At 41.8% G+C, this 12,315-nt stretch overlaps 1 protein-coding gene across 3 annotated transcripts in view; it reads left to right on the forward strand.

Annotated features, from left to right (window-relative positions):
* The window catches only part of JMJD1C (jumonji domain containing 1C), a 250,851-nt gene that overhangs the window by 88,438 nt on the left and 150,098 nt on the right, over nt 1-12,315 (forward strand). For all 3 annotated transcript variants that reach the window (XM_075841133.1, XM_075841132.1, XM_075841135.1), the window contains exon 2: nt 6,338-6,502. In XM_075841133.1, coding sequence (XP_075697248.1) covers nt 6,338-6,502 — 165 coding nt within the window. The remainder of the gene's footprint in view (nt 1-6,337; nt 6,503-12,315) is intronic.

Below are 12,315 nucleotides of genomic sequence, written 5' to 3' on the forward strand. Positions count from 1 at the left end.
GCTTTTAAAAATGCCATAATCCCTAAAAAAAATAGGAATCTACACGAACGTGAACAAAACCTACGATATTGACAACCCCTGAGTCGCAGTACAGAACGCTGCCCAGGATAGCTTGGGTTTCCACATTGTATGAGAGAGACATTGCTCAGTATGTTGTCTCTGCACCATGTGGGTAGAATTGAGGTCATTCCAGCTGACAGTGACAGGTGATTGTCAGGGGAATGTGTTCTGCGCTCTCCCACACAACATACCAGCGAAAGTGGGGGAGGAGGAAAGCTCGGCTGTTTGTTCTCTGTGTATTTCCTTACAGCGGGGAAAGGACCTAACAAATATCTGATGCACATACCAGATTGTCTGCTGGATATGTTTACACTGATAATTACCATGGGCACTTGGGTGGAGCGCAGGTTATAGGGACTCCCTTCAAACTCTTTATTCTTGTCTGAAGGCCTGAGGTTACAGGTGGCAGGATTTAATTAGTGGTTTGTTCCCTGCTATTAAACAGTTTTTACAAGCAAGTTATCTGTATAAACAGCGAGCATTGTTTACAGTGCAAACCAGGCCAACCCTAGATCATATTGAAGAGATACTAATCTGCAGTAGACGTCGTTTTTTTTTTTTTTGTTTTTTTTCAGTTTGACCTGCATCTAAAGCGGCAATGGACTACTTCAATCCGGAGACTATTCAATGGGTGACATGGATAGTTTCAGTAGGTGTAGAGAAGACGTGCGCTGAACATGTAGTCCCCCTCCCCCCCCCCCTCCCACTGTAAAATAAAATATATGGTACAGGATTTTTTACACTATATATTTAATCATTTTTATATGTTCTTGAAGGTAAAGGTTTTCTGCATGCATGAATGCTGCTCTGCTGCTTTTCTCGGCTGGGGTCTGCCGAGGCTTTCCCATATATTTAGAAGAGCTATTTTCAGTCTCGGTGCCCAGAGGGACATTTGGCCTGCCTCATAGACTCTTGCTAATGTATTCAGTCTCCTTGCTAGACAAATGATACCGAAGGGAACCCATTGCTAATTCTCAACATCCCTTTTTGGCAATCTGTCTGAATATGTATAATTTTGTAGGATCTCACATTTTAAATCATCGTGTCAGGCTCATTGGAAATGCGACACAAAACTCTTGCCTTGTGAACAATGACTTCATTGGCTTTAATTAAAGTGACACAATATGACTTTGAATCGGCATCACAATGCCCCCTGATGTGGAGATTTTGGGTTTCTTTAGGGTTAGACTGTGTTCGCATAGGCTTTGGAGGCTGCTTGGAGCCTCCGTTGCAGATTCCCTTAAACGTGCCTGAAAAAATGGTTCATCATGCTGCCCTGTGTTTTTTTTCAGTAAAATGACAGAAATGTGCTGGAAACCTGACAGAACGCATTATTCATGACAACGGGGTCTGTTGTGCGCTGTTGTGTCCGTTATGTGACCTATTTGGCACCACTTTTTTATATTAGTTTTTTATTTTATTCTTCTGACAAAACAGAAAACTGAAATAGCGCTGCAGATGCGAAGAGAGCCTTCATAAAACTCTTATTTAGCAGAATGGAATTATGATTGTGAAGGTAACTATAGGATTTTGACGTAACCCAGACATTGTACGCTGATGTCAGCTGATCCTGTCCTTTTAGGCTGCATCCTCACCAGGGCCGGCGTTAGGTGGGGAGGGGGGAACTGGGCAATTGCCCAGGGCCCTATCCTCTCAGAGCCCCCTGTCTGCAGCTGCTACGTGGCCCACACCTCTCTGTCCAGAACATTTATGGACTGGGCGGCACGGGACTCCCTCATGCCCGGTGGCGTCTCTAGCATCGGGGGGACGCAGATACAAATGACTACTATAGGCTGCAGGCCACATTATGCCTGCAGCCTATAAGGCGCTGGGAATACTCCCTGCGCAAGCTGGCATGATGTCACTGCATCACGCTGGTCTGCGCAAGCGCCCCACCCAGGGGCCGTGCAGTGCTCTGACCAGCTCTGGAATGGGGCAAGTTAAGTACAATATCTAATTGCTTTTTTTTTGGGAGGGGGGCTGTGTGACAATATACAGGGGGGATTGCTGTGTGGCATTATATATCAGGGAAGGGGTCTGTGTGGCACTATATACAAGGAAGGGGGCTGTGTGGCTTTATATACAAGGGAGAGGGGCAGTGTGGCACTATGTACAAGGTGGAAGACTGTGGTGCTATCTATAGGGGGAACAAAGTGGGCATTGCATGTTGCTGATGGGGCGCTTTTATTGTGTCAAGCACTGCGGGATCATGATTATCATGCGGGGCACTGTGGATTACGAGTTTGTTTAGAGGGTGGGGTATAGGTGTGGAGGGTGTTGGAAAAGCGATAAACCAACATGTCTGTGTGTCAAATTCTGCAGAGACGAGTCGTGGCTGGAATAAGTTGTCACAGTGGTCTGGGCCGGATGGAGAAAAAGGGAAAGTGAACGACTAATCAGAGAAAACATCACCTGTGAGTCACTGGATATAAATGTTCTGTAATCACTTATATCGTCTGCAGAGCTCCTGTGTATTACTGGCATCTACCACTATATTGTCACTATATATGTTGGTAATATTTGTCTTTTGTCTAGTCATTTTTATTCAGTAACAGTATGGGAGTATTATTCATTCATCATGTGGTTATGGTGTGGTGGTATTATTCAGTCACTATGTGGTTATGGTGTGGCAGTATTATTTGAACCTTTTATGTTGTGTTATTATTGGTAATGGCCTTATAATAGTGAGTTGTGTTCAGTAGCGGTATGCAGGTAATATTTCATGTGTTATAGTTGTAAGATATAATAACTGTATATGTATATAGATCCTTTTTTTGTGTGAGAGGGTGGACATATGCTTTGGGGCTTGCAACACTCCTGGACGTGCTAGAAATCAGTGATGCGGTATGTTCACATCAGCGTTTGGTTTCCGTTGATGGCTTCCGTCAGATCTTTCAGTCAGGGGAACCCACTGTTTTATTGTATACGCCAAACAAATGGAAACCTTACGGAATGGAGACAAATGGAAACCGTTTGCAATGGAAACGTTACCATTGAAATCAATGGTAATGCAAACGGAAAGCTATGGTTTGCATTCATGGGTTCCCCTGATCTAAAGGTGTGACGGAAACCTCAACGCAGATGTGAACAGGCCCTAATTCAGCATTTGCGGCCCTACTTTTAACTTTGCCCAGGGCTGCATTTTTTCTAAAACCGGCCCTGACCCTCACGTGATCTAATGTGTACAAAGGGCTGCCAGAGTAACTTGTGGATTATTGAAGACCTCAGAGAGGCTTCTGATTTTATAATTGAATGAATTGCTTATATAAGATACGTATACTGCCCCCCACGATCCCTAGCCTAATTGACTGGTACATGCATGTATTATGTTCCACCTGGTACATGGTGTCTGGTGTTAGTCCCTCTGCCGGATTTATACAGATTCCAGACCATGTTATTGGCTGGGTATGTGTTGTATTATATATTGTCACATTGTTGTATTGTAGATGTGCATTGCTGTAAAGTATCTGCATCTCTCATACACATTTACCTTTTATAGTCTGGCAAGTCATATTTTGTTCCGCACTCTACACTCCACAGAAACTGCCCTTACTAAAGTCTCAAATGATCTCTTGGCGGCTAAATCGGACGGTAAATCCTCTCTCCTGATTCTTTTGGATCTCTCTGCAGCCTTTGACACTGTAGACCACAAACTCCTACTTAACATGCTCCACTCTATTGGCCTCAAGGACGCGGCTCTCTCTTGGTTTTCCTCCTATCTCTCTGACCGCTCATTCAGTGTGTCATTTGCTGGTTCCACCTCTTCTCCTCTTCCCCTTGATATCGGGGTTCCTCAGGGATCAGTCCTAGGTCCGCTCCTCTTTTCTCTCTACACAGCTCCTATTGGACAAACCATCAGCAGATTTGGCTTCCAGTACCATCTCTACGCTGATGACACCCAATTATATACCTCTTCCCGTGACATCACCCCTGCTCTAATACAGAACACCAGTGATTGTCTGTCCGCTGTCTCTAACATCATGTCCTCTCTCTATCTGAAACTGAATCTTTCTAAAACTGAGCTCCTTGTGTTCCCACCATCTACTAACCTCCCTAAACCTGATGTCTCCATCTCTGTGTGTGGCACTATCATAACTCCTAAGCAGCACGCCCGCTGTCTCGGGGTTATTTTTGACTCAGATCTTTCCTTTACTCCTCACATACAATCACTTTCACGCTCCTGTCATTTTCACCTCAAAAACATCTCCAGAATCCGCTCTTTTCTTACGGAGGAAACTGCCAAAACTCTCATTGTTGCTCTGATTCACTCTCGTCTTGACTACTGTAACTCATTACTAGTCGGTCTTCCCCTCACTAAACTCTCCCCTCTCCAATCTATCCTCAATGCAGCAGCCAGGCTCATCTTTATGACCAACCGCTACACCAACGCCTCTAATCTGTGCCAGTCACTGCACTGGTTGCCCATCCCCTTCCGAATAAAATTCAAACTTATTACTCTCACCCACAAAGCTCTCCACAGTGCTGCACCTCCTTACATCTCCTCCCTCATCTCTGTCTACCACCCTACTCGGGCTCTACGTTCTGCCAACGACCTTAGATTAAAATCCTCCATAATCCGAACCTCCCACTACCGTCTCCAGGATTTCTCTCGTGCTGCACCCGTCCTCTGGAATGTGCTACCCCAGACAATCAGATTAATTCCCAATATCCACAGTTTTAAACGTGCCCTGAAAACACATCTATTTAGACAGGCCTATAACATTCCCTAATCTGACTCCTTTCCATGGCCCTCCATTTAGATTAGTCATCAGAATAAGATTCCCTCACACTCTTCATGTCCGTCATACACGGATACTGGCTGGTGACCGGCTCATGCAGCTTTATGTTACCACCGCATGTGTATAAAAATGGCCGGACTATTGTGCAGAACAAACACTGTTACACTTTGTGTCTCCCTTATGTCCTCATAGATTGTAAGCTCTTGCGAGCAGGGTCCTCACTCCCCAGGTTTGAATTGTAAATGAACTTTGTCACTATGTAATGTCTGATATTGTTTGTTTCATGTTCCCTCTAAATTGTAAAGTGCTGCGTAATATGTTGGCGCTATATAAATAAAGATTATTATTATTATTATTATTATTATTATTTGGGGCCTTATATGGTGGATCTTATCATGGATTGCGGTGTGTATTTTTGTCTACAGTGCTTCTAGGCCCCATGCACACGACCCGTAGCTTTTGTCCGTAATTACGGACCCATTCACTTCTATTGCCCATGGACACCTTCCCGGAAGCTTCAGTTAGGGAAACGATCACAATATTAGGGATAGGTTCCATTGACAACAGGGTCGTTCTTTTCAGAACGAGTGCCCGGTGTGTTGTCAACAGTGAGGGTTGCGAGTGAGTCTTAAGGGACAGACAGAATGCTATTGTGCAAGTTCGTATGATCCAAGCCTACCCCGCTGTATATTCAAGGAACTATAACCCTGTATTCTTCACTGTGAATAGATCTATGTGTATGTCCAATAATACAACAGTATAAACAATACTATATTGATATTCCATTTTATATGGGTTATATTAAAAGCTAAGTTTTAGATACTAATCCTTCCTCTACTAACAAACTTCCCGTATATTTACGGGAAGGTGTCCATGCTGTAGAAAGGCTCCGCAAAAGATAGGACATGTCCTATTTTTTGCTTTTTACGGACCGTGCTCCCATCTTCATATTTCACCGTGATTACGGGCATGGTCGTGTATATGGGGCCTTAATTGTCTTTTGGTTTGTAATAAAAATGTAAAATTATCTTTACTGGCTGGACGTGCATGCTAATTTTATTTTGCCCTACTTTTTTATTTACTTTATTACACGGCTATGGTTTTGCGCTCCTTGTGTGTTTAGCCTGCCTGTCCATTTTCATTATTTCTAAGACATGGAGGAGATCTTTACTATTTCTATATTTTCGGCTATAGTTTGAGGTCTCTTTTTTTTTTTTTTTTTAATCGCAAGTAATCTGTTCTAAAAGTTTTTCATGATCTAATTGGTGTCATTTGTTTTGACTTTTTACTTGCGCACAGTTGTTCCTGTTTTACCCCTGCACTGGAATAATATCACACTGTGAATATTTAACAAGTTGTTTTGAGTTAAAAAATGGTTTGCATTTCTACCAATAATTCCGTTTGCTTGATAACGGTTTTGATTTAGTTTTAACTGATGTTTGGCTATTGACGTAATGAAGGAAAAACGATCCAGTCTATTGTTGCAGTTCGTTTCGCGATGGATTACTAATGTGTGTTTTTATTTTTTTTCCTTTTAGGTGTATGTGGAATTTGATGATTTAGAATGGGATAAACGAGAATGGGTGAAAGTGTATGAAGATTTTGCAGCCTTTTTTGTGGAGTTCCAGCTGGTCTGGGCGAAGAAGAAAGACCCCAGCCAGGCTCAGGGATCAAAGGTCAAGCAAGTCCAGTGGCCTGCCTTGGTAAGAGGGAATTTTAATTGCCGTTCTTTGCCTTGTTCCGTCCTTTCCTTCTGTCAGTGCTACTTCTGGATGTTTGTTTTTCATGGTTTTGGATAGGATCGTAGTGCTCAACCATTCTCTATTTGTGGTTAACACAGTCTTGATAGAAATGTGAGAACATTAAAAATATTTTGAATATTTCGATGACCGTACAAGGTACGTGAAGCCCTTCATTTTGGCATCCTGAACTGTATATACAGCTGTTCCTATCCTAGGTACTAAGTCTAAATATTCACCCTATATAGGAGTTGTTTTAACTGCTTATTTGATCTCCTACAGGCCTGTGCTAGCAAATGACCTTTATTCCCTCCCATGATCTCGCGCTCTGCTATGTGCTATCTGCCTCCTGTCTGCCCCCTTAATGATAACCTGTACTGTGACCTGTAAGCTGTTTTTGATATCTCAATATGAGTGATATAGGGGGAAAGGGAGGGCATTTCGTACCTTTCTTTTCCAGTAATGCAAGTTAAATTCCCTTAGTGCACCGATCACAAGTGCCACTTAGGCGGTACTTGATGTACAATGCTCCTGCACTGCACTCTGCAAGCCCCGCCTCTGCTCTGAGTGACTGCTCTTGCGGTCTCCTGATTGGCAGATAGAGCTGTCTCTCAGAACAGAATGTGGCACTTGCGACCACAGCACGGGGGGGGGGGGAGGAAATCCAACGCAACTTGCGTGACCGAGAAAAAAGGTACGCTTAAAATGCCCTTCCCCCTCCACAAAAACTGCTGGCCGGTTCCCTTTCAAATGAGATCACCACTGTAAAGTCCTTTATAGAGCTATGCTAGTGATTGTCATTGCACCCACTAAAATACCTTTTAGTTTTGTTGATTCTTATGGTATATCACATGATCCCTCTCAACGAGTCAATAGCTCTGAAGTCATAAGACATTAATCAGAATGGTGCGAGTGGCATCATATATTTGGCACAGGTGTGCGGGCAGGTTAGGTACATTTTTTTTTTTTTTATTTTTTTATTTTTTTTTTTTTTTAAATTCACCTCTTGGTTAGATTAAATGTACACCAATGCATTGCACCCAAAAAATGTCATCTGTCTTTAAAGCGAACTTGACATATTTTACCAATTTACCCATTCTCTTGACACTATTCAAAACTATTGGTTTTAAAAACACATAATAAATTTGGTGCTTTTAAGAATCTAGTGAAATAGCTTCCCTCATGCTATATTGGAAAATTGGTGTTATTTAGCCCTGAGTTATTAACATGTATAAGCTGCAAGATCTAGTTTTATTTTTATTTTTTTGCACGACTCCTTACTTTGGATTGTTTTCTATTGCGACCATGAACGTTGTTCTTGCCGGACCAATTGGTCCCTAAAATCTACGTCTATCTGACTTTAAAAATGCTAACTTTATTTTGTCTACTCTGCTATAAATTGTAATTGCTTCTATATGGCTTTACAACACTGTTAAGGTGCATCAGCACCGCGCTCACAAGTCACGCGATGTATGAGACACACCTGCTCACCGCGCCGGCTTGTCATGTTAATGCAAAGTATTTCATGCTTCTATTACAAACATAACATATACACAGCCTGGCTTTACAGCGGAGCATGTGCAGAGATGTTTCTCTATATTGGTGCCACACTTGCTATGCCCTCGGTTTTTTGTGAGCTGGCTGGTAGATGAGGTTTGTTCATGTCAAGTGTATTTTAATGTTTGTATGGTCTATTTTTATTTGGAAAGCTGCTTCTAATGGCAAACTTCAGTGAGTCTGCAAGGCCAGCAAAAAGAAAGATGCCAGTATGCATTGTGTACGATGGTAGTGCCAACCTGTCACCGGAGATCTGGCCAGGATAAAGAGCTGCTATTCCCAAAAAGTTGGTTTTTTGCAGAGATCTCACTTTAGTTGTTTTGTGACCCATGGAGATGATCTTTTGGATGTAGTTAGGCATCTACTGTTTTTGGTCCTGACTATAGGGTTAGGCCCAGTTCACATCTGAGTTGGAGGCTCTGTTAGGGCAATCCACACAGGATAATGACAAAGAAATCAAAGATAGAATGGAAATCCGCAACAAGGATGAAATCCTAATTGCCGCTATCTTCTAGAGCCCAATGGTACATTGGTTCATTAGGAGACAGTCGTTTTGGCAGTTCAATTACAGAGCTCCAGTGGTGGGAACGTGGAGAGACGTCTGCGGTCTGGGCACACAGCAGGTGTAGGTCTCGAGCAGTCCGTCTTTATGATGCTTTTTCCCCTATTACTCGGCTTGTTCGGCGGGGTGTTTTCTGAAATGCACCTAGGAGTCGACTATTTATATACCTATTCTTACAATTTGCTTTTTGCAACGATCTATTAGAGTGCATCTTGTGGTGGTTACCGGTGAAAATGCTGCCTACGTGTGTTTCCGACCTGCCTCTATGAAAGTCAAATGTTCATGCAACTGCTTCAAGTGATAATTGTGATTTTCCAGCTACCGTTTCAAAGCAACGTTTCGACCGCTGCAACGGGTCAAAACGTTGATTTTATTTTTTGTATGATGAAGTGCACAATAAAAGAAATTCAATGAAAAAGGATGCGAAATTCAATGTCCAACTACTACTTTGGACATTTTTTGGGAGTGGAGACCATCCCGTGTGCGAGTACAACAACATATCAAGTCTTTTGCTGTGTCAATTGGAAATTAACTTGAAAGTTGTGATGTAACATTGGGGGAGGGTCCGGTATTTCACTGGAAAATGTCATTGCCTTACTGGAATTTTTCCTCTTTATTATCGACGAGGCTTTGTACTGTCCATTACAATATTTTGGCGCAGAGTTCACAGCTCGTGGTTATAAAGTGGCTCCAAACACAACGCTTTGTTTAAGTTTTTTTGTTTTCCCATAATATCCAAACAGGGTTTCATCCGGGCGCTCGGGTTTCCGCCCTCTGTACGCTGACATACTGGTAGGTCAATAAGCTACGCAAAAAATTGTCACTGGTTTCTGTTTTTGACGCAGGGACGTGAGATTGTGAGCATTGAGTTATGACTTATGTCAAATATCTAGTTCTGCCAATAAGTTGTGCTAAGTAAAGAATACATATTTACTAATGGATGAAGCCGGCACTACTCTTTATATGATGGACAAGGGAGCAGCTGAGATTTCTCTTCAGGATCACCAAACTGCCTTCATGGTTAATCTTTAACTTGGGCTTTTGTTTCTGCCCTCACTTCAGTAGACATCGTTCCAGTGTATTCTTATAATTGTCTAAATGAGCGATTGTCATTAACATTACGCTGGTTGTAGATCAAGTCCCATGCTTCTTTGTCTTCATGCTCCATTTGTAATGCCCATTTGTCAAGTAATAATCTGATGTGAGGCCATTACCTGGGAGCGAATGTTTTCATGGAGCTTGGGAGAGACTCTTTGCACTCGGCTCTTTCTCTGTATCGTGTGTCTGATCTTCATGATCATTTCTGCTTTGGAGGGGCTGGCAGGAGAGTAGTTCACTTTATAATTTCAACACAAATGGCTGTATAATTCAAACTGTTAAGCTGGCTATACCCGTCCCACAGATATATCTCCTGACTCCCGAATAAACCCATCAGCCAGTCGTGTGTTTCTCAATAGGGAACCGAGAATAAGCGGCTGCTACGGCACAGCTAATCGGAGAGGTTAAATGCCAAAATGCCCAAATCTCTGACATTACCCGACCTCTAATTTTCATTTAGTTGCGTATTTCCCCTATTTTTATTCCCTTATCATTTGATCCTCAGTGATTATTTATGTCTAAGCCAATGATGTTTCTTAGGATACAATTGTGTAGAAGTGTGCAGGATGTTTTGTTATAATGCATCTCTCTTGTGTTGTAAATAAGGTCATGGAAGAAGTTTTAGGGTCTGTTCACATCTGAGTTGGTGGCTCCGTTAGGGGACTCCGTCACAGACCTACCCAAAAATACTGGAAACAGAATTCTGAGCTATTGTTTCGGGTAATACCACAGACACCTGATGGAACCCATTTAAAGTAAATGGGTTCCATCAGGCACCAATGGTGTCCTTCATGTAACGGAACCAGTATTTACGACGTTCTGCTCCTCTAACAAGACAGAACAACGGAAAAACCGACACAGGTGTGAACAGAACCTTATAATGGGCTCTGCAGAGAAGTTGGGCTTTCTATGTATTTGATTTCTTCGGAAACCTGAATTACATATTTCTAGCTCTATCCATAGCATGGTAGGGCCCAATTATTGAAAACTCATGGGCCTTATAACGGTTTGTGTACCTGAAACTATAGAAGGCAAGGAATTTGAGGTAGGAGCCACACGACTAGTATATTGGCTACTTGGATTCTAGAGGCCCTCCTTACGTCTAGGAATTGCTACTGAATGTCTTACTGGTCACTTGTCTGCTAGCGTTACTGTTTGTTTGCTGGATTCTTATTCTTAGGTGTATTCTGCATTTATATAAAAAATGCTGCCATCATTTTATATATGACAATAGTGGATTAGATCTTCAGTTTGTTTTATTATTTATGTGAAGGGAAGAAATGATCAGTGTGACTGTGATCAGAACATTGCATTATCCATATTATTGTCTGACCACCTTTTCAGTCTGATGGTACATAAGGATTGGTTTATGGACATAGATGTCTATATTAGGCTTCTTTCACACTAGTGTTACTATAATTTACCTTTCTTCCGTCAGAGGAAGAGAGGATCGAAAGATTGAGTAGAAAGCAACGATCCCGTTAGAATTGCCATTGATTTCAATGGTAATTCTTTTGTATCAGTTGCTTTCCGTTTGTCTCCGTTCGCTAGGTTTGTTTTTATTTTAACATAAGCAAAAGTGCAGTCTGCATAACTTTGTTTCCGTGAAAAAAAACGGAAACCTAGCGAACAGAGACAAACTGAAAGCAACTGAAACTAAGGAATTAACATTGAAATCCATGATCATTCTAACGGAACCGCTGCTTTCCATTTATTCTTTCGAGCCTCTCTTCCCCTGAGGGAAGAAAAGTAAACATATACGAACGGTAATGTGAACTTAGCCTTATTGGCACTTATGAACAGTATCTGATTCTCTATGAAGGTGAAGGTTACTACCAAAGATGCAAAGCTCGGATATCCGTGTAGTTATCCGATAGGATTTTCTATAGGCAGTTGCTTCACATGACACATCCAATAAATATTTCCATAATTACCAACCTGTAAAAAAAAAAATCTATCATTTTAACCTAGTGTCCGAAAGAAACATCTGTAATGAGCTGTCTCATGTACTTTACCCACTCGGTTAATAATTGACAGGGCCATCTGTTGTACACACCGATCAGAGCTGTCATGTCAACATATATTTTATGGGAAAATGAAGTTCCGGTCAAAACGAAAAAATAAATAAAAAATATAGGTATATTTTACGCAAGCAAACACTATCCAGATTTCCAAGACGTCTAAATGATCATGTGATGTCAACACGTCCTATTAGCTGAATTAAGTCGACTGTTCGGCCGTACACGATCACTAATGTATGGCCAGCTTTTTATTTTTTAGAAGTCTTCCTGACCCGGATGTGTGATGAAAATAAACCAATGTATTTCCACGTTTATATCGGCTAGACTTGTATGGTAAAGACAAACGGGAAATTTTTTCTTGTTATTAAAATTGTCACATCCGCCGCTCATAACAGATGCTTCTAATTCAACAGTCTACAGGTGCAGGCCCACTATAAGGCTACATGCAGCAAAACCGCAAGAAATTCGCAGGAAAAAAATGCACATAAAGCTGCTTTTTTCGGAGCGGTTTTTATGTTTCGAAGCTTAAATCGTGGCAT

Source organism: Rhinoderma darwinii, chromosome 11 (assembly GCF_050947455.1).
Source record: "Rhinoderma darwinii isolate aRhiDar2 chromosome 11, aRhiDar2.hap1, whole genome shotgun sequence".
NCBI lineage: Eukaryota > Metazoa > Chordata > Amphibia > Anura > Rhinodermatidae > Rhinoderma > Rhinoderma darwinii.